The sequence below is a fragment of the Equus przewalskii genome, chromosome 2 (genome assembly GCF_037783145.1).
Source record: "Equus przewalskii isolate Varuska chromosome 2, EquPr2, whole genome shotgun sequence".
NCBI lineage: Eukaryota > Metazoa > Chordata > Mammalia > Perissodactyla > Equidae > Equus > Equus przewalskii.
Genome location: NC_091832.1, coordinates 30,915,628 through 30,937,607, shown reverse-complemented (window position 1 = coordinate 30,937,607; position 21,980 = coordinate 30,915,628). Strand labels below are relative to the sequence as shown.

Genomic DNA, 21,980 nt, shown 5'->3' with positions numbered 1-21,980 from the left:
TCAGGTACTGGAGAGGGCACAGGTGGCTCAGACACAGACACTGCGGGGACACAGAGCCTGGGCTCTGGAATCTTAGTGTGTGGCTTTCGGCTTTAAATGCCCTGAGCCTCAGATTCTTCACCTGTACAGTGATCAAAATAGCACCTACCCCATAATTTGTGAAAATTAAATGAAATGATGCAAGCAAGACAATTTAGCACAGGGTAGCGGTGCTAAATTTTAAGTATCCAGTACATTATGTGTGTTTATAAATATCCAATACATTACCTATGTGTTTATACAGATAAGATTCCAAGGGCGACTGAATTCTGTAATACAGTTTGGGACCAGTGAAGTGTTTTTTAAAAAAGTAACACATGGGCCAGCCGGTGGCACAGCGGTTAAGTGCGTACTTTCTGCTTTGGTGGCCCAGGGTTTGCCAGTTCGGATCCCAGGTGCGGACATGGCACCACTTGGCAAGCCATGCTGTGGCAGACATCCCACATAGAAGAAGATGGGCACGGACGTTAGCTCAGGGCCAGTCCTCCTCAGCAAAAAGAGGAGGACTGGCGGCAGATGTTAGCTCAGGGCTAATCTTCCTCACAAAAAAAGTAATACAATCAGATCCACGGATGGTAGAGAGAAAGGAGGGAGGGGTGGGAGTGTAGCAGGGATGAATTTGAATGATGATAAAAAAAAGAAGTGGGAAAAGAGCTCATACTGTTCACTTTACAATTACGTTAAGAAACCTACCTTAAGAGTCTTTTCTGAAGTCAAAGTTTTGAATCCATTAAATACAGCCTGGCTATTATCTGGCCGGCTGACTAAGCCAGCTTTTTGAATTTTTAGTTAATGGATTACGCTTTCAGTAAGCTAGCAACTTACCATGTACCTCTTATTTTACTACAATATGATTAGCACCAGAAAGTCCCATGCTCAAAAATATCCCTTCTGCATTCTACCAAATTAATTTGATTAACAAACGTCTCTCTTAACATGCGGTAGCTTAAGCAGTTTTAAGAAAACTTAAGGTCCATGGCTAGAAGAACACAGGGGTGGGGGATGATGGTAGCGAAAAACTGAAGATTAAAAAAAGAATTATGTGGGACCTATAAAAAGTATATAGAGAGCCTATAACGAAAATGTTCACATGTTCATAGAAATTGGTGTTCTTTTCTAAAACCCTCACTTTGGGGTGTTTATCCATTTACATCACAGAAGTTGACCTCTTCCGCTTCGCTGCACTTCGCTGGCATAATCAACTGACCTGTATCTTTTCTCCCGCTCTTTACTTAAATTGGGCCAAAGGGGAAACTAGCCCCCAATCTCTCAGCAAACGTTTCGTGTGCACTTACACTGTGCGAGGCACTGTGGCTCTGCCGCTCGAGGGTGTGAGGGACGGGCGGACAGACAGACGTAGTCACAAGTGGTGACAACAGGCTATGATGGAGGGCCCTAACTGAAGGTAAGGACCCGTGGAGACACCCAAGAGGATCCGCGCGCGTCTCGGAAGCGCCTTCGCACGCGAGGTAACTTCTCAAGAGTTTCGAGGCCGGGGCGGGAGCCGAGGAGGGAGGCGCAGGGGAATCGAAGCTCGGCGAGCTGCGAGAAGTGCCGGTGACCGGGGGACGGGATGAGAGGGGCGTCGGCGCAGAGTGGGCGGGGCTGGGCCTCGGGAAGCAACTTTGTCTCTCCCATTCGTAAAAATGGGGTACGCGGCTCAATAGACGTCACTCGGGAACCGAATGCCCCTTCAGGGATTCCCCCGGGGGGGACACCGGCTCCCAGGGCCGCGGGCCCGGGCTGGAGCCCCAGGAGGGGCGGCCGCCCCTTCCTAGGCGCCGGGCGCGCGCGGGCAGAGCGGCTCTGGAGTCGAGGGGCTGCGTGCGCAGCCTGGCGGACGGCGGAGCGCGCGGCGTCCCGGGCCCCGGCAGCGGCGGGGGCGCCTCCCGGAGGAACCCCGGGTCGGCGAGAGGTCGGCGGGGGGCCAGCAGAGGGCCGCCGCGCTCGTTCCCGACATGCTCCTCTCGGGAGCATTTCAAACCCTCGCCACCACCCCCTCCCGCCCCGCCCCGCCCCGCCCCGCCGGCCCAGCAACAGGCGGCGGCCCGCGCGTCATTGGCCGGGCGCCGCGTCGGCGCGCTCTGATTGGCTGTGGCGCCTCCCGGCCCCGCTGCTGCGTTCGCCGCCGCCTCCATTTTGTCGGTAGAGGCCGAAGGAGGAGGTCGGGTCGGGACGGTGAGGTGGCTAGCAGCTAGCTCGTCGGCGCTCGTGGGCCTTGTTCGTTCCGTGCCTCATCGCTCCCTGGGAGGGGAGGGGGGCTTCGCCGCCTAGAGGAGCCGCCGCGCCCGGGGCCCGAGCGTGAAGTCGGTGAGTGGCGGCGGCGCCGCGGGCGCGGCCATGTTGGCGGTCGCGCTCCCCATTGTTGGGGAAGGAGGCGAGCTGGGGGGCGAGGGCGGGCGCCGGGGCCCGAGGGGAGGGCCCCTCGGGAGCCGGCCCCGTCGGAAGAAGCCACTTCCGGGCTCGCGTGCGGCGTGAGTCGAGGTCCAGGGCTGGTGAGATGGCCCTCTGGCCCTTTCGGAGAGAGGGCGGCTCGTTTGGTAACTTGGCTTCTCGGCGTATCAGATGGAAAGCAAGTCTTGAGCGTTCCCCCCCGTAGGCAGGCATCTTTACATACTCGAGGGGGAAAACTGGCTTAGGTGGTTCCGGCTCGTGAAAACTCATCTTGCAGCGGGGAGGAGTCGCGAGTGTTGGGAACTGAAGGAAACACTTCGCGTGACGTAGACACGTTGGGAGAGGCTTTGCGAAAACGATAGGTGATGTGTCGAATGGTTGAAGAATTCTGGAGAGACTGTAAAAACACGGTCTCTTTGGAAAACTAATTCTAAGCCAGTTTCTTGGCAATGGCTGTAAAGGTGGTTGCTGCCCTGGATTGACTTTTAACATTTTGGCCACAAAACCCGTGTGAGCATCTGAAAGGTCCCCAGGAAGAAGATAGAAGCAACTTGTTGCGGGACTTGGAGACACTGTCCCCAAAGTCCCCAGGAGTTCCTGGATCTCGAGGCTGAGCAGAGTTCTTAAATGATGACAGCTAAAAGGTCAAAGAAAGCCATCTCAGAGACAGCTTATTTTCTGCCTTTTAGTTCAGGAAGTAGCCATTTTAACTATTTCTGTAGTGAATATAAATGACCACTTTCTCCCATGTTTTTGAGTTGAAATAATGAAGTAATCTCTACTTTTCTAGCTAGGACTTCTCTCAAACTTGTGTGCTGAGGAGACTCAGATGTTGGCCTCAGCGCCTAGGCTGAACTCGGCAGATCGGCCCATGAAAACTTCTGCATTGAGACAAAGGAGAGGATCTGTCAGAAAGCAACATCTGTTATCCTGGGCTTGGCAGCAAGGAAGGGGACACGTAGTGGAAATCCTGCGCTCTGAAAAGCAGACTGAAAGGTATGAAGACGTCCACGTTGTAATGGGGCAAACTTGTGATGATGGATTCGTCCTAAACCAACTGTTTGTATTTTCAAATAGAGGATTTTTCAGATTTTTGGGGAAGCTCATTTTTCTTAGGAAGTGATAAAGGCTGTGCACTAATGAGGTGTCAACATATAGTTAGAAGTAAGGTCTACTGAAGTTTCTTAAAGGTTTGAACTTTTCTTATTGGAAGTTTATTCAGTATTTGTTTCCATTCACTTACAGGTGACAAAGAAGCTGAAGATGGGTGGCGGAGAGAGGTATAACATTCCAGCCCCTCAATCTAGAAATGTTAGTAAGAACCAACAACAGCTTAATAGACAGAAGACCAAGGATCAGAATTCCCAGATGAAGATTGTTCATAAGAAAAAAGAAAGAGGACATACTTATAACTCATCAGCAGCTGCATGGCAGGCCATGCAAAATGGGGGAAAGAACAAAAATTTTCCAAATAATCACTCTAGCTTATCAGGTCCCAGCTTGCTTTTTAAGTCTCAAACTAATCAGAACTATGCTGGAGCCAAATTTAGTGAGCCGCCATCCCCAAGTGTTCTTCCTAAACCACCAAGCCACTGGGTTCCTGTTTCTTTTAATCCTTCTGATAAGGAAATAATGACATTTCAACTTAAAACCTTACTTAAAGTACAGGTATAAAATAAAGTGCTAATGTTTAAATTTAGTTACATTTAAGGGTAGTTGTCAGTTGTTTCAGACCAGATTCACTAGGGAATTAATCTGTTTGTGTAAAACTGCTAATTAACATAGAAAAATATAATTAGACTTCATCTCGTTGTGTTGTGTGCACTGTGATCTAATGGTAGCATCAGTGCAACTTAAAATATCTGAATTATTGATATTTGTACTTGATATTTTGATATTAAGTATTTTCAATTTGAAACTCAAGTGAAACCATTCAAATTTAGATTTGGGGAATGATAAAGGAATCGACTTTTTCTACTGCTTGTTGGGGGAAAATACTAATTTAAGATTACCATTCGTGGACCACTAGATTATTTGTTGAAAGCTAGTCAGTCTGATTATAAGCATCTAGTTAAGACACAGGGATTGAAAACTAGTTGAGTATTTGAAAGTTTAATGTCCTAGAAATACCCAAACCAGTACCATGCCAACAATCTGATGCACTGCTAAGAGAAAATGTGAATTTTTCTTAGTTACATTTTAGTAAACTGTACCGAATGTGGAAAGGGCACTAGGGGCTATTTAGATGAGACAGTATACCCCAGTGGCCCTGTTTCTTACATACAGTGGGGTATGTGTTTGCCAACAAATGCGCCAAAACCATTTTTATAGAAAGAATATTTGGCGGTCACTGAGTAGCTCTGAAAATACATTTTTGTATTACAGCACCGCACAAGCTATTCTGACAGTGATCTGGCCGCAAATCATCCCTGCGAAGCTCGCTTAAAGCAGGGAGCTGTATAATGTGAAAGTTTAAAGTACCTAGGAAAGAGCCATGTAAATACATGTAATAAACTTGTAGCATATGTAAAGTTTTGTTGGCATTTATTCTACAAAAATAGAATATTTTAGTATGAATTCGCTGAATGTAAGACCATTGACTTTTTTATACTATGGCCTAATTTTAAAGGTCCAAAATAATCTGTTTTTAAAGTTTGCCCATGTGCTAAAGTGCCAGTGATATGTATAATTGATTTGGTTGTAAACTATATTACAAAGTAAATCCTAGTGTAATAAGTTTTATATAACTGAAAGGTTTTAAGCTGCTAAAACACTTCCTATTTTTAAGAGATGTGAAATGCAGTATGGGACTATTTTTTATTCCTTAAACCCAAAGATTAACTATTAAAGGGTCCTTTCAAAGATTCATTTTGGCTGTCAACAATTTTTGTAACCTATGATACAAGTATAGTGCACAATGCCAGTGTATTTTTGTCACCAGTAAGTGTAACCCATGGGGCCACTTATACACATGATGTCATTTCTTCCTTGCTACCTTGATAATGTTTTACCTACCTTAAAGGTAAATGCTAAGTGTAACAGTGAACAACCCAGTAGTAAAAGAATGTGTGTGTGGGATCAGTTAAAAATTTGATCGTTTCTAATTTGGCAGCGTTTTTTTGTTATTTTTATGCAGAATGGCTAATAAGCTGTATTTCTCCAAATAAATTCAGATGAGATAATATTGCCCAAGTCAAACAATATCCTAAAGACAAGTTTATATAGTACTTAACGTACATATACGAATTTGAAGCATGAAATTAAATAAAATTGCTTTTCTCCCCAGTGGCTTGTTTTTATTTTATAAAAAATTATGACTGCCTGACATTTATTCTTAAAATGTACATAATTAACCCAATTGAAATACAATGGGAGTGTTGGTTTTTGCGGGGTTTTTTGAGGAGGCCAACTCGCCCTGAGCTAACATCTATCTGTGCCAGTCTTCCTCTGTCTTCTATGTGGGTCGCTGCCACAGCATGGCTGCTGACGAGTGGTGTAAGTCTGCGCCCAGGAACAGAACCTGGGCCACCAAAGCAGAGCGCACTAAACTTAACCACTCGGCCACGGCACAGGCCTCCAGGATTGTTGGTTTTAAGAGACAACCGATGTGACTGACTGATGAAGACATCTGGAGTAGTTCAACAGTTAAAGAGTTAAAAAAGCAACCTGCTCCCAGCAGGGCTAACAGTAAAAGGCCACAGGATACTTCGGAAACTTCATAAAGCTGCCGAGTCCACCTGATAGTTTAATTACCTCTTCCCTTTCCTACATTCTAAAATGTATATTTAGGTTTATAGAAAAAAAATTGGCACAAAAGAATTCCTCAAACTGGTAAGAACCCTTGTGTTTAAATATTTGTTAATATATAAAGTAGTTTTTACAAGGGGACCTTGGGAGAAAAAGGCATCACAAAAACCATATTTGCTTTCTAATAGGTTCCAAGTGATAGACTGAACTAGCTGAAGCTAGTTCAAGAATAATCCTTTTTAAAGTTCTACACTAGCAGTGAATCCCAGGACAAGGACCTTTTTTCATGCAAACTGTAGGAAATAACCGATTTGGAGGAAAACAACATTTGAGTCTTAAGGCTTTTCCTGTTCTATCCCCAGTGTAATTTCTATGAACAATGCTAGGGACTGCCAAATTCTCATTTGTACTGGCACTGGAAGTTCTCAGCCCAGGTGTCTTTGTGGTAGTTTTTGGTCTGGGATTGACTTAAGTGGTAAAAGCATTCAGAGAACTGAGGGTGGGAGTAGAAAAGGCTTTTAAACAATAAAAATTTTACTAGCTAAGGGTAACCTAAATAAACAGTTAATCCTATCAACATCTCATCTCTCAGAAAGGTACTAAGACAACTGTTGGCCTACAGGAAGTATGGTGACAGGATTTTCCCAAATCATTGCACTGTAAGAACCAAAAAGTTGTTACAGAGAACCTATTCTGTAGGGCTGGTCAGCTATACTGTGACCCTTCAGTCAGTGTTGTAGTTTAAATTTGTCATACGTTTTTGACAGCAGTATATAGTATGATGGAATCTGAATCCATAACCTATCCTGACACCTAAGTTCTCTTCCCAAAAGCAAGAAGGTGGAAAAAAACTGGCTTTCGGGTAAGTTTTCTTGTGTTTCTCTAATTGCGTTCTCATAGGCAATTACTTTGTAAAACAAGCAGGACAGGGTGTATCTCTAAAACCTCTTACACAAATGAGGAAAGCCTACCTGGTCACAAATCTAAGGCAGAGCTAAACCTAAAAAAGAAAATCCCCAAGATTTTTTTTTGGCTCCTCAATCAGTTTATTTCACCCTCCAGCATTCAAAAAGATGTGATCTACAACAAAAAACTAGACACAAAGGCCTTTTACCTCTTTACAAAAAACTACTCTTGTCAATTATTAATGAAATGAATTTACATGCCTTGCTTTTTATTCCAAATAAAAAAGAATGCCATCTTAATATGAGGGTGAAACAACTGTTAGGCATACACAGAAACATAATGGAATAAACACTGTTGGAGAGGGCAGAGGAAAAAACCCAAGAGAAGGAGCCTTCCATAGTGACTGCTATGTCTTGTAGATGTCAAGAGGTGAACAAAGACAAGTTGCTTGCTTCATTTATCAATGAAAACACTTTACTCCTTGGATTCCTAAAAGTTTTGAGAGACCTCTTAGTAGAAGGCCATTAGTTTACTCCTGAGCTACCACTGTGCTGTCTGAAGTCATGGCCTCTCCATTTCAAAATATCTCAGGATTTTGTAAACAGGTATGGTTAAAATGCAATACAATGACACTGAAGTGCGGAAAGCCAGGATGGAAAGAGAGAGTCACAGAGCTGTGAGATCTTAGGTTACATTTGACTGCTCTTTTCCATCCAGGAAAGTTAAAGAATACTTTTTGTAATTAAACTATTTTATAAATCTTAAATCTTCCCTAAGTGAATTCTAGATTCCATTATATTAATTTTATGAAGCTATAAAAATTCCCCATTTGATTAAAAAAAAAAAAGCAGGGGTAGGCCCCTGTGGCCGAGTGGTTAAGTTCACACACTCCACTTTGGCAGCCCAGGGTCTCGCCAGTTCACATCCTGGGTGTGGACCTAGCACCGCTCATCAAGCCACACTGAGGTGGTGTCCCACACAGAACGAGAAGGACCTACAACTAGAATATACAACTATGTACTGGGGGACTTTGGGGAGAAGAACAAGAAGAAGAAAAGACTGGCAACAGATGTGAGCTCAGGGCCAATCTTTGGGAGGGGGAGGGAAGCAAAGCAAAATGGTTACAAATATGAACCAAATGAAAAACCCTGGACTCGAATCTAGGCTCTGCCATATACAACAATGCTGTGTGATCTTGGGCAAGTTTGAAATTTTTTTTTTTGGGTGAGGAAGATCATCCCTGAGCTAACATCTGCACCAATCTTCCTCTATTTTGTATGTGGGATGCTGCCACAGCATGGCTTGATAAGCAGTGCAAAGGTCCATGCCTGGGAACTGAACCTGTGAACCCCAGGCCACCAAAGTGGAGTGTGTGAACTTAACCATTATACCACCAGGCTGGCCCCTGAAATTTTTTTAAAATAAAATGAGGGTAAAAACACCTCCATTTCATGTCTTGCGTAGTTATGTGTATTCCGTATTTTCAAAATCCTTATAAAGGGTTAAACACTTCCATATTTTTAGATGAGTAACTTTACATGAAATGTTTTAAAAATGTGGCAGAAATATGACAAAAGTCAAATATGTAAATGATGGAATCAATGTATAAACAAACTTCATATCCTAATAAGGAACTAAGGAATCCAAAACATTTTGTGATGCTATAAAAGTTATTTATTCACTATACACAGAACATGTCCCTATAAAATGTACATGTAAATCACTAAAAAGTATAACTTGGTGAACATTTTCTCAATTACAGAACACACTAAATCAACTGGGATAACAGCTATCTGCCTCAAAATAGTCTAATTATAGCACCCAGAGTCTCCTTTATATCTAACGCAAAGTTAAATACTTATTTTGGGGATTATTTCCTAATATGTGTTTGAGGAGGCAGAGTTAACAATTTAATATAACTCTAGTATATTACAGCCACTGCACAATAAATCAGTTTATTACAGATTAAAACAAATCATTTTTTCATTATTTGTATTAACGGGATGCAAACAGAAATACTGGATACTTTTAAATGGCAGATAACCACAAAATTACTTATCTTTGATAGTATATTGGGTTTTATAATTACATTAGGATATGAATGGTGTAAAATATTGTTACGAATAATACACCTCAAACAAAACAATGAGGCCATACTGTAATGATTCACTGGATTGTGCTCAGTAGACATTTATTGAATAAGTGAATTTTATCTATTTTTCTCCCCAATCACCCAGTACATTTTTTTGCCCACACTAAGGGCTCAGTAAATGTTTGCTGAATATACTGACTAGGAAAGAGGTGAGACGAAATGGACCCTCTTAGCTGGCTGTCAAATATTATAATTGGAATTTACCTGGGAAAGAGTGTTTAAGGAAGATGTAAACTGCACATGGCACACAAGTAAATAAACTCAGATGCCAACAAAGCAAACCGTTAAGCAGAAAACACTGGCACTGGAATAAACAAAGGCAAGATTTGCCAATAGCGAAAATGCAACTGACTTTAAGAAAGAACCAAGAAAAAGTTTATAGTGGACCATACCTTTTCTCACCCAATTCCATTTGAGACAGACCAATACAGGCACTGTAAGAGACTATGGCTGTCTTCCTTGATATTCAGACATCCTAGTTTTCAATAATTTATTATGGACCTGTTACCCAAGAATCAATATAAACCTATTCAGATTTAGGGATTAGTTTCCACAAGTACAAAGTTGAATTTCCTTTTATTTGTCCTAAAATGCTTACTTTCAAACTTGAAGGGACTTCAATTATTCCATGTAGTTTCGATAACATTCTTTTATCTTTTCAGACCAGAGTCAAAATATTCGTACAGTATTCATACTGCAGCACCTTCCACCCACCCTTTGGTCGCTTGAACTGCCCTTCTTTGGTTCTTTATCCGCTTTCTCAGATCTTTCTTGAAGTGTAGTAAGCAGAACTGTACTGGGTATTCCAGCTGCAGTTTGGTCTTAAATAAAAGAAGGATGTTTGTCAGTTTGGTTTTCTTTATTCTTCTCTGTGGTATACAGGATTTTGTTAGTTGAACTGGATGTAGCAGCTTACTGGGCCAAATTTTCAAGAGAATAGCACAATAGTTCCCAGGTCTTTTTCCCTGGGTTGTAACTTAATGGCTCATACTCTATGTAGCACCTTTCCTTTCTCACTGAAGCATTATCTGTCATTTTTCTTCTTGCTTATTTGGCTTAAAAAAAAAATGTAGAGAGATCTTAAGTAAAAAGAGAGGTGAAGTGTTAGCCCTCAGATGAGTCTTGACATGATATACTCGAACACTGAGCACAGTGCCAGACACAGTAGGTGCTCAGTAACTGCTGAACTCAACTATGTAACCCCAAATTAAAGCACTGTGTAAGGATCCTCATGAAGTATCAGCAGGATCCTAACTATCATGGGTTCAACTATAATATAGTCCTTTTTACGCTCTGCTAGGTATGTCACTTTAGAAATAACACGTAAGGTTCTCAAGAAAATAGTCTGAGTCTAAAAATAAGTGACAGAAGTAAAAAAATAAAAATGAAACTATCAGGCCTTCTAGCTCTATACAGACTGATAACAATTTCAATGGGCTATCTCCTTAATCTACTCCTCTTCAATTATAGTCCATTAAAAAAAAAAAAATCTAAGGATCAGGCCTGGGTTCAAATCCTGGATCTGCCTTTTAAAGCCTTTTCTTTGCGCCTTAAATTCCTTATCTGCGATATGGGGAAAATAAAAGTATTTTTCTCATAGGGTTTTGTGAAGCGTAAATGAATTAACACACAAAGCTTTTAGAACAGTGTCTGGCACATCATAAATACTCAATAAATATTAGCTCTAATTGTTGTCATTATGAAGGAGCTAGAGTTCAAACCACAAAACCAGTTCCCCAAAGTGATTATCACTTATATTAACTGCTCACCAACATTCAATGCAGAAGTATTTTAAATCATGCCATAAACACAAGGCCCAATGCATCTTGTTTAGGATGGGGAAGAGCAGAATTATCGGTCCATCCAATAATGAAAACATAAATTTAAATTAGCTGATCCAAATTTCATTTTAATACATATCTCAACACTACCAATAACCTCTAAGTTATTTAACCCAAGGGGCTTAATAACTACCAATAACCTCTAAGTTATTTAACCCAAGGGGCTTTGACATTACACAAGGAATCTTTAAGTACAATGTAAAAGATGTACCTTTCTGGCAAGTTTTATCACTTCCAAAGTAAAAGTTAGTTGTGCCTAGTGCAACACTGATTAAAAATATTCCTAAATCTACAAAGGATTGTTTCCATTGTTACTTTAGAATCTCATTCAAAACTATAATAATTCCAGTTAATCATTATTTCCTTCATTTTGTTTTTATTATAGCATGTTTGCTTAATTTACAGCAAGCAGAAAATAAGCTGGGTCTTGTTTTGATCCAAACATTGATGTTTTAAAGGTTGTACACAATATTTGTTAAAAAGAACATATAAAAATACCTTTTTAGAAGCTTCTATAAGAAAGAAAATACAAAGTTTAACCCCACAACTTTCCTCTTTGCTAGAACTGCAAACTACTGCTACAGTTTTAAATAGACTTTTTGTTGTTTAAACTATACATCCAGGAAAATCTAAAAAAATTAAAGAAACGTGCATATAAATGATTGCATAGCAGAACATGAACATTAACTGCAAACAGTAAAGAAATGAAAGTTAGAAATACTATCAAATATACAAAGGTTCTAGAATCAATTCTTTAAACACATTCCACAAACAGTATTTAAAAACCATCTTTTGTTCTTTACAGGCAAGGCCTAGATTACTAAAACAAAAACTGAAAGAAGTAATCCTTTAAAAGGAATCGTTTCCCCACAATATTTCTTACTCGTAACCTGGAAGCAAGCAATCTAAAATTTTTAAAGATGCTAGCTTTTATTCTGAAATGAGACTGGACACGTCGGGTCATTTTTATTGCCCCCAAAACAATCTCTCTGAGAAATGCTAGAAATTATAAATGGTTAAGGGTTATTATTTTCTCATTTTTAGTCAGGTACCTGCTAGGTACTAGATTGATAATAAATCAAAAAAAACCTCAGATGTAACTTATTTATAATCAACTTTTTTCAAAGTTATTTTAAATTTCATGGCACCACAAAACCACCTAGAATGGGAGTGTTGTCTTTCAACTCGCCTCACGTTAACTGAACGGACGGTGAAGAACAAGCCTCCTTCGGAAAGAGGCAGGCCAATTTTGATACAAACGCACATACCGAGTGCTATAAGCATCAAAATTCGGTTCTTTTACACTACTACAACACACGAACAAAAACAAAACCTACTTTGAAACAATTTACTTGCTTTTAACAGCAGTAAGAAAACTAAGCAATATTAGGGTCAACAATGCTCCTTAAAGTTTAGAGTAACTACATAAGAACATTCTTTCCCCCTTAAAATTGTTTTGCCATCATTGACCTGCTCAAATTTTAAGGTGAGTTTTTCTGATGTTTGTATGTTCCAAATCTTCATAGAATCCAGAAAAAAAAAAAAAAAGCAGTGAAGGCTCCATGTTTCAGTCAAAAACTCCATCTCCCTGAAAAAGCTACTTAACCCAGTTGGCATCACGCCCCAAGACAGTGGGGTTAACAAAAGAACTATCCACACCGTGTCATAAATTAACTATATCACGGGCCTAGACATTTTGACAAGACAAAAAGGTCCACCCTGAACCTAAATGTGTCTGATCAGTGTTGTACTGTGGCTACAACTTCACTTTGTATCATTCTATCTTATTAGCAAGCTACATTTCTAGGTTAACAGTTCTACCAAATATGGATATGAAAGTTTATTTTTAGTAAGACAATGTTGCAAATTATGGTCAACCAACATCTTTTCACCAATACTTCAAGCATAAAAAATGAGAATCTTTACAAAAATATACAGAGACACCACAAATTGGTAGCTGCCCATAACATTAAACAAACTGGACTCTTAAGAGTGGCTTCTCAACAGCATATCATTTTAATTATAACCATTGCCTGGTACAGGGAAAACTGACAAGTGTTTTTTAAGCATCATTGCAACATTGTATTCCTGATAATTTAAGTAAACCAAACTATGAGTAAATGAATGATACATGCCTAAAAATATCACGGTTTATCTATCAGTGGCCACTGGACTTAGGACTAGTCCAAGACCTTGATCTAGACTTTGACCTAGACCTAGACTGTGATCTTGACTGAGATTTGGATCTAGGTGGTTCTTTTTTCCTTGATTCCTTTTCATATCTTGAGCCAGACTTATAATGTGTTTTGGAATCTGTTTTAGAGGTGCCTCTAGCTTTGGTGTGAGATGCAGACCTAGAACGTGACTTAGCCTTCATTTCTTTCTTGGGCTGGGACTTGGACCGTGATCTTGAATTGGATTTAGATCTTGAAAAAGATCGATTTCGGTGTTTGAATCTTTCAAAACAGAGGAGAGATACAATTAGAGTAAAAATTAGATTTTATATTAATCAAATTTGTTATTTTTAGAGCAAAAGTTCACTCTGAAATTGAAAAATGTATAAGTCTTTTTCAAAGCAAAGTTATTTACCTATCATTGTCGGAATGGCTTCTGCTACGCCGTGGTCTTCCAGTCGGTCTACTGCTAAAAAGTACATCAGAAAAAGCAAACAGTGACAAACGTCTATTTACAGAGTCTTTAAAAAAGTTTCTAATTTAGTGAAGCATAAAACTTTTTAAATGAAGCACTAAAATATCTTTAGTCTCAATGAGCATACAATGTATATAATTAAAAGTATACAAAAAAGTAAAAAAAACGGGGAAAAAAAAAACAAGAAAAAAAAACTAGGAAAAAAAAAGCTAATCAACACAAATTTTTCCTGACAGATCACGGTGCTACACGTCACACTTACTTTCTAGGACTATAAGATCTTCTGTAGTTGTAATCAAAGGACCGACTTCTTGATCTCCTTCTTTCATAACTTCGGCTTCTAGAACGTCTGTATCTGTCATAATCATCATAGCGTGAAGAACTGTACACATTCCTTCCTTCCTTGGCTTTCATCTGATTTGGAGCTATGAAATAACACAGAACAGAAATATTTAGAAACATTAAATACTTATGTATTTAAGTCTTCAAATTATAGGAAAAATTACTGCATCCTCTCCCCTTATACCCTCAATCTGTATAAAGATTAATTGTGAATATTAATCATGACAAAGTATTTGTTTGTCTTCAAGGAAGTCTTACCAGAAGACTGTTTTATGTTAAAAATGATACTTTCAAATACCTTCCCAACTATTTTTTCCCCCAAAGACATCTATCTAGCTTGCTGTTCAAAAACAAGCCAACTACTTTGGCATTAGGAAAATGTACCATTAAAGTATTTTTTTAAAATTCCAAACTAAAATATGAATGGCTTTTGAACCATATCCTATTTTGGAGTTATCCTGCCATGGTTTCCATTCATTAGGAACACAATTACCAAGGATAAAATACTCACTGGTGACCTATGAACAATGTGTAGGGTCAAAATGCAATAATATATACACAGTTCTAAGAGACTAAGACTGCTACACTAGCCACTTGTGGAGACTGAATGCCTCAGACACACCCACACCCCTGGACAGTCCTCAATTCTTATGTCATGTCATTCAATTCTATGAAGCAGATACTTTATGTATGTGTGCATGTATGTATAAATAACATAGCAAATACCCAGGAAAACATCACCCAACCTGAGAAACAGAAAATTACTAATAGCTTGTGTCTACCTAAGTGCTCTTCAGGAGCTATTTTAACTTCTTTTAGTATTTTGCCCAAGGTAACATAACAATTGAGCCAGAATTCAAACCCAGGTCTATTTGACTCCAAAGCCTGTATTCTTGCCTCAATAGCATGCAGCTAACACCTGGTGTATGACTGCATACCATTAAAAAACAAGTGCTAATATAAAATCTGTTCAAGGTTTAATTTATATAGGCGTTCCCAATCTAATTCTACTTGTTCATTTCCATAGCCTTGCATCCACATTAAGTACCCAATTCTACCTTGAAGATCTTTATGAGGAAAAGAAATGGCACGAGAGACCCAAAACTTTCCAAATTTTATCCCTTTCAATTCCACCCCCAGGATACTAAACATGCCATGGCTGACAGTACTGATCCACTTTCTTAACAGTCCAAACATATTTCAGGCATTCTGATCTCCACTTTCTACCTTATGTCTACCCTGAAACTTTGTAATACATCTAAAAAATATGATGAAGCAACGAATTCAAGATACTCTGTCTTCTCAAAAACTCTTTTTGGGTTTTGAACAGAGACAAATCGCAGAAATTCTTTCAAGAAATCTCAAAATGCTAAAAAGTGATATAATAGGCATAACGGTACTCACTCTTCCGATCACCCTGTGCAAACTGTATTTCAATCTGGCGTCCGCAAATCCATTTTCTGTCCAAATTATGTAAAGCATCTTCAGCATCACGAACATCCTCAAATGTGCTAAATGTTAAGGGGCTTGGGAAGTTTGCAAACTTTGATAATGAATGAAAGTTCAGTTGGCAAGCCTGGAACGATTCACAATCTCTCGATATTATTCTAGAAAATCAACCAGACCCCACTTTTACTAGTTGGTTCATTCAGCTATAAACACTTCAGAGTATTAAAGCACTTGAAAGATTTCCTAAGGCATATGTTTGAAAACACGTGAATACATACCATAAAGTTATTATTGAAATAAGATCTGTTATAGCTGAACTACCAAGTAATTCTATCAAATTTTTTCCCCTGTGTTTTAAGAATTAACTTTAGAAAACAAGACAAGAGAGAAACAAATGTCACGTCTATGTTGTATGCTAAAACAAAAATTTCTTAAAATAAAACCAAAAGTGTTTTTCGGATTTTTTGTTTCAAACGAAAAAAGGAAAATGCCAATAGTTCTTGTGTAAGCAAGCAGAATATACCTTACCTTAAAAGAGATGAAAGCATTAACCTCAAATTTATTTTGCTATTTTTCTCAAATTTATCTACCGCTATTATTTCATGTAGTTGTCTTCCTCATACCACGCAGGGAAGACTGCTGCACTAGCCACTTGTGGAGATGAAGACAGAATCAAATAATAATCAAGACATCACTATATCAAAAGATACTACACTCATGCACAGACTACAAAAGCATACTACCAAGAAATAACAGGACTGGAAAAATTCCTGGACTGGGAAGCCCTAACCAAGATACTAAACATAAGAGTTTCCTGTAAAGAAATAGGGTTGGGACTGGTTTTCAACTTGAGAATTTCAAGATAATATTTACCAGCCTGAAGCAGGAACTGCTGATCTAAGAGGCTAAATTGCCTTCTCTTCCTCCCTCAATGTCAGCAATACCACCACCAAGAACTCTCGGCTTTACAAAGTTACTGTCCAAATCTAGCTCCTTTCCAGAACCATATTCTGACAGAAGCCAAGCACATATTCAGAACAGTGTTTGATATAAAAGCTTTGGACAGAAAGGTTAGGTCTGTGTGTACATTTTCATTCTATCCTAAAAGTCACTATTCTAACTTGCCCATTTCTTAAATTTGAGAGAAGAATGCAAATCTTGAGAGCTGATTAAAAAACACCTGTGAGGTGACATACTCCCTTCAACACTGACACTAAAATTCGTTTATTCCAGAGATTAAAAGGTCCGCCTCACTAGATTTCCTTTTTCCTTTGTTCTGAAAGGAATTAAGGACCACAGCAGGTTTCCAGCTCTCTCTTCCTGAGGCTATCATAAAGGAGAGATTTTCCCAAGTCCTCAATCACAGCGCTTTCAACATGAAAAGGCAAAGGTCGATGGGAGTTTGGAACCTTGAATACTATAACTGAACACCCCTCTCAAGGGTAACGCAGCTGGGCTCTAAAATAATTAAAAATAAGTTCACTTACTGCGTGTACTACTTTATTTGCTACTGCAAAAGACTAAAATAACTTTATAAAGGATTTAGATCAAGAGGTGTAAAAATTATTAACAAGAGCAAATCATCCCCTGGGGCTACCCTCAAAAACAGAATCCTGGGTTGGATGAACCATGGCAAGGTTCTACTCCACCTGTTAAGAGAAGACTAATTGGGAATGGGGTCAGGCAGAACAGAGAGCTGCAGCAGGGGCAGCCAAATATCACTCTGATGTCAGTCATGGAGAAATCTGTACTGAGGGTCTTTGCAAAATATCGATACTTATTACTTTTAAACTATTTTAAGACTACAGAAAGACTCTGTAGGTATATATTATATTGTAGGTAAAAATTTAAAATTTTCTTTCAGATTCCTTTGGAATGACAACTCTTTTCTGGCTCAAGTATCACATACTCAGTCAAACTACTGCTGATCTATCTTGGTTCCCAGGCCACCCCTAAACCAGGGTAAAATCAGGTCAAAATTAAAAGCTAGAATGCATCACTATCTTTTTTTTTTTTTTTTTTTTTTTAACCAAGCCAGATATAGCTCTTATCCTCTCTGTAATAGAGCTTTGCAACCAATTCCCACAACTGTCCTTGATCACGGGCCCTGTAGGAATGGCAGCTTCGGCATTTCCCTTAAGTCTCACTAAATTCTAAGTTTCAAGACCCACTGAACTGAAGCAATAAGAATTTTTCCTAGCCTGAAGACCACAGCTCAAACCTTTCTTGCAGCAGTGAGATGACTCACTGAAGGAAGTAATGTCACCTAAACTCTGGGTCAGGGACTGACTTCCCACAGATCCTGATTAGGCACCCATACCAGGGATAAGGCCTTCTGCAATCTATTCAGGGCCAACTGATCATACGTACTAAAGCAGCGTGGGGCCAACAGGCTTCACAGAGCTACATTTCACAAGTTAGGAGTATGTGTGTGCTCCCCAGCAGCCACTTTAAAATATATCCACAAACAGGTAGTGTCTCTACTGGATCTGACCCTCTAAGACCACTTCTAAGTGGTCCCCAGGGCATGCACCTGTCTCCCCTTTAAGCATGGCTCTGTGGAGCTAGCTTGACCCCAGAACCTCATGGTACTCCAAAGAGTAATGCCTGCTACCCTGTGGTGTCTGACCGTCTGGTCCAAAACAGAAATATGCTGAGTTTAAGCTTAACGACATTACATCCTGGTACACTTTAACTTGACAAGCTAAGAGAGAGTGCATTTATACAAGACCACAATCACAACATCAAAGGCCCACATAAATCAAGTTACAGGTTTTGTCACTAGACCAAACCAGAGTAATTTTGAAAATTAACTGCTTACAAAACATTAAAAAAAAGAAAAAGAAAAAAAGGAAAATAGTTATTCTGTAGGATACATCAGGTATGACTCCTTTAATCTTGGCCATCATTCAACTTCATCTTGACCTTTAACTCTTTAAGTGCTTGTCAGAAGGACTTGTCATGAGATGCTTGGCCAAATATGACAGATGGCTTTATCTTTAACTTTGAAAAACAACCTTTTCCCCCTTTTGTAGATAAAGCGAGGCTTTGTCTCCCATTAGGCTTGTCCTTCTTCCAGCTTTTCTTTATTTTTTCTTTTCCCAAACTCTCCCTTCTCTTCAAGCCTGATCCTTAAGAGGTCTTTGGCTTGTCTACTTGCCTTAAGTGTTGAACTCTACTCTAAAGGTTCTTTCATGCTTTCTCTTTGGGGTCGCCATAACTGTACAGCTTTACATTCTCTGAGGTAACAACAGAGGACAGCAAATTAGGGGACAATATTAAAGAAGTTTACCTCATTGTTATACAATTTGTTTTTGATCAAGTGATTCAAATTAACAAACAAGAATACCAAACTTTAATTGCTAAGCACAAGAACATATTAACTTTTAATTTGACTTACATTAAAGGTGGTAGCAACCAGACTCTATTCAAATTTAAATCACATATTATAATCATTGATTTGCGTTTCAGCAGCATGAATGGGAATTTTAATATTTTACCATTTTTGGATTAACTTTAAGAAATAGTAAGAGCAATGTGCGAGTCAGAATTAATTTTCAGAAATTTGAAGACATAATACTATTAGAGGACAAAAATAAACTACTTTTTAGATGTTACCTCTTACATAAACTTGAATTTCAAACTTCAACACCCCTCACTAATCAGTCATCTGAAGAAAGGATATTGAACATAAGCAAATCCTCTTGGACGGCGAGTGTAGAAATCAAGTGGCACATACACATCAACTATAGGACCATAACGACCAAATTCGCGCCGTAAATCTTCGGACCTAAAACATCATAAAAAGACCCCAAATTTTTATGTTCACTCCCGTAACAGTTTCTTTGTAAGAAACAGGTGTCTTTCTGTAATATTTCAGTTAACGAAAGGGACTGTGCTGTGCCCCTGAAGCAGACAAGTTTTCTAAATCTCAACATTCCAACTATAAGAACATACAAAACCGTACAGGCAGTATATCTTTTTGATAAAGCTAGGATCCAAGATTTTGGAAGGTAAAAAGGCAGTTTATAATAAAATCTACTACTAGTCTACATTAACAACAGAAAAAAAGCAAACATTTAAAGAAACGATCACAATTTATCTCTATTGTTTTTATCCACATCCTCCATTTTTCATAAAAGGTAGAACCATTAGGCTGCATGTATTGCTAATGCCTTTCTTTTACAGTATCAAGTCAACTCTAGTACTCCGAAAAATAAAAAGCACTTATTTTTATCCCAAAATTTTAGCGACAGGGTAGTCACATCTAACTCTGTAAATAATAAATGTCCGAATGACATAAAGGGGAAAATCTTCTCGATACTAAAATAATTAACATGGCTTACTTGCCCACTTAGGACAGAAAAATATAAATCACACAAGGCGACCAAAAGAAATTTTGATTTCTTTTTTGGGGGACAGAGTGATTATTTGTGAAACATAAAAGGTCTCATTTTGTGATGAGATCTCTTCCAAAAAATTCTGACGGCAACTCCAAACAATCAAGGGAACTGGCGAGAACAAAGGCATGGTCTAGATTAATCCAATTTAGGTATCCACGTCTTAATGGCATTAGACTTCCTAAACCCCCCCTTCTCAAAGGGAGACCAGTATTTCCGGGAAATGGGAAGAACTAGTTCGTACCGTTTTACGAGGAGGATCTGATTTCCCAAATCTCAACATTCCCTTTCTCCAAACGTCTCCATTTTAAAAACGACAAATATAACACAACCAAAAAACAGAAGGGGTAGCGACTGCTTCGCCACACTCCCCTCCCCCGATCCCGTTATGTCGCTACAAAGCACATTTCAAAAAAAAAAAAAAGTCCGGGCGAGGGGTCGTGCACCCCAAAGAACGCCAACTCCGAACCGATGGGGCGCGGGTGCCAGGCGGGGGCTGGACAGGCGGGAGGCAGCGGGAGGAGGGGGCCCGCCGGCGGAGGGGGAGGGGGCCGACAGCCAGCCACGCGGCCCGCGCTCCCCGCGGCGGACCAGCAGGACCGCGGGCGCCGCCCTCGCCCCACGCGGCGGTTGAGCCGGCGCCGCGGCCTAGTCGGGGCCGGAAACCCGGCGCGGGCCCCGCCATCTTCGCCCCTTCCCCTCCCCCGGCCTAGCGCGCCGCCGCCGCCGCATGGGTCGTCTCCGGGCGCCTGCGGCCTCCCCGCGTAGGCCCGGAGCGCCTTCCCTGTACATACCTCGTGTCGTCGGCCACGTTCCTTACGAACAGAGATGTGTTGGGGGGGCGCAGGTAGCGGGACATGACGGCGGCGGGGGTCTCGACCGGGGCGCTAACGGGCTCCGTAAACTGTCCGCGGCTCGGGCGGCGGATCCTCAGACACACAGCCTGAGAGCTCCGCTACGGCAACCGCCTCTTCTCGCGAGACTTCACTCCCGCCTCCACCCCCTCCTACCTGGGCGCAACGCCGGGACCGGCAACGGTTCTTTCCCGCGAGATCACTGGGCGTGCGGCTGCGCATGCGTGCGACTGGGCTACGTGCCGCAGCCTGGGTCTCATTCATTGGCTTCTGGAGCTGCCTCCTCCCCTCCCCCCAGCCCGCTCTTTCTTTCTTTAGGGCTTTATTTTCCCGCCCTTTTCTGCCTTTGCACTGCGTTACCCCCACCTCTCCCCCCAAGTCAGGAAGCAGATGTTTTAACCTGTAGGCCAAACTTTACAGTTATGAGTAACCGGACGGAGTTTTAAACAATATGATTCGGAGAACCCGCCATAAGATTTTCCTGTCTGGTCCAAATTATGTCCTGGCTTTTATTAGATCGCTGACCAGCAAGAGAAGAATTTAGAGCTTCTCGTATTGAGCGTGAAAGGGAAGGAGGTGTGTGTCCTTGCGGAGAGATGGGTCTGCCTGTCCAGTGCTTTCTTACGCCGCGAGCGCCCTCCCTGCGCGCCTTTGCCAGGGCTGCCCCTCGCCCACACCCTTCTTGGTCTTCTCCTCCACAGATCCACTGTTTCCTCCTGATTCAGGGCCGTTCCCAACCTTTTGGTTGGGCCGCAAACCTCACATGTTAGTCTCCGTTGTCATCTACAGTGTATTCTTCGTTGCTAACGGCTTCCTGGGTACGCATCCTTCTTTATCGCAGTGGTCCTCCACTTTCTGGTCTCAGAACCTCTTTGCACTCTTAGAAATTATGGAAGACCCCAAAGAGCTTTGTTTAAGTGGGTTATAGCTATTAATATTTACTGAACTAGAAGTTAAAATGGAGAAAATTTTGACACAATAACACATAAGCACACATTCCACTACCCTTCATCACATGCCATGTAGCCCCTGGAAGACTCCACTCTACGTTTGTGAGAGGCTGAACGTGAAAAAGGCAAATAATGTCTAGTATAGTTTGGACCTTGGAGACCCCCTTGAAAGGTCCTGGGGACCCCTCCCAGACCACACTTTGAGAATCATTCCCTGCTCTGTCAGACTCAGCTTTTGGAGAGGAGGGACCACCTAT

At 40.8% G+C, this 21,980-nt stretch overlaps 2 protein-coding genes across 13 annotated transcripts; one reads left to right on the top strand and one right to left on the bottom strand.

Annotated features, from left to right (window-relative positions):
• The first annotated feature begins 952 nt into the window (after nucleotides 1-952).
• PNRC2 (proline rich nuclear receptor coactivator 2) lies at nucleotides 953-5,718 on the top strand. 5 transcript variants are annotated; one of them, XR_011534066.1, is made up of 3 exons: nucleotides 953-1,508; nucleotides 3,224-3,429; nucleotides 3,679-5,718. XR_011534066.1 is itself a non-coding variant. In XM_008507354.2 (2 exons), exon 2 carries the CDS (start codon nucleotides 3,697-3,699, stop codon nucleotides 4,105-4,107), a length of 411 nt encoding a protein of 136 aa, XP_008505576.1. In that variant the 5' UTR covers nucleotides 3,289-3,429; nucleotides 3,679-3,696; the 3' UTR covers nucleotides 4,108-5,718. The 5 variants fall into 5 exon arrangements, 1 of the variants encoding a protein (XP_008505576.1); XR_011534067.1 differs by having other exon boundaries at nucleotides 1,234-1,508; nucleotides 3,228-3,429; XR_011534064.1 differs by lacking the exon at nucleotides 953-1,508 and adding an exon at nucleotides 1,885-2,349.
• Nucleotides 5,719-8,737: 3,019 nt separating this feature from the next.
• On the bottom strand, nucleotides 8,738-21,142 carry SRSF10 (serine and arginine rich splicing factor 10). 8 transcript variants are annotated; one of them, XM_070598016.1, is made up of 7 exons: nucleotides 20,714-20,988; nucleotides 19,205-19,309; nucleotides 15,475-15,578; nucleotides 13,991-14,153; nucleotides 13,669-13,722; nucleotides 13,434-13,535; nucleotides 8,738-10,059 (listed from the first exon to the last, which is right to left on the bottom strand). In XM_070598016.1, exons 1-7 carry the CDS (start codon nucleotides 20,776-20,778, stop codon nucleotides 9,999-10,001), a joined length of 654 nt encoding a protein of 217 aa, XP_070454117.1. In that variant the 5' UTR covers nucleotides 20,779-20,988; the 3' UTR covers nucleotides 8,738-9,998. The 8 variants fall into 8 exon arrangements, with proteins under 8 accessions (XP_070454117.1, XP_070454058.1, XP_070454091.1 ...); XM_070597957.1 differs by having other exon boundaries at nucleotides 8,738-13,535; nucleotides 20,714-21,005; XM_070597990.1 differs by lacking the exon at nucleotides 13,434-13,535 and having other exon boundaries at nucleotides 13,669-13,719; nucleotides 20,714-21,005.
• Nucleotides 21,143-21,980: the final 838 nt, after the last annotated feature.

Bases quoted from the DNA above. Each gene is read 5' to 3' on its own strand.
- PNRC2 (XM_008507354.2), top strand. From the start codon at position 3,697: ATGGGTGGCGGAGAGAGGTATAACATTCCAGCCCCTCAATCTAGAAAT.
- SRSF10 (XM_070597957.1), bottom strand. From the start codon at position 20,778: ATGTCCCGCTACCTGCGCCCCCCCAACACATCTCTGTTCGTAAGGAAC. The intron at 15,579-19,204 runs ATATCCTTTCTT...AACATTTAGCAC, and splicing joins AGAGGATTTGCTTATGTTCA to ATTTGAGGATGTTCGTGATG. The intron at 14,154-15,474 runs GTGAGTACCGTT...GTTATTTCATAG, and splicing joins TGCACAGGGTGATCGGAAGA to CTCCAAATCAGATGAAAGCC.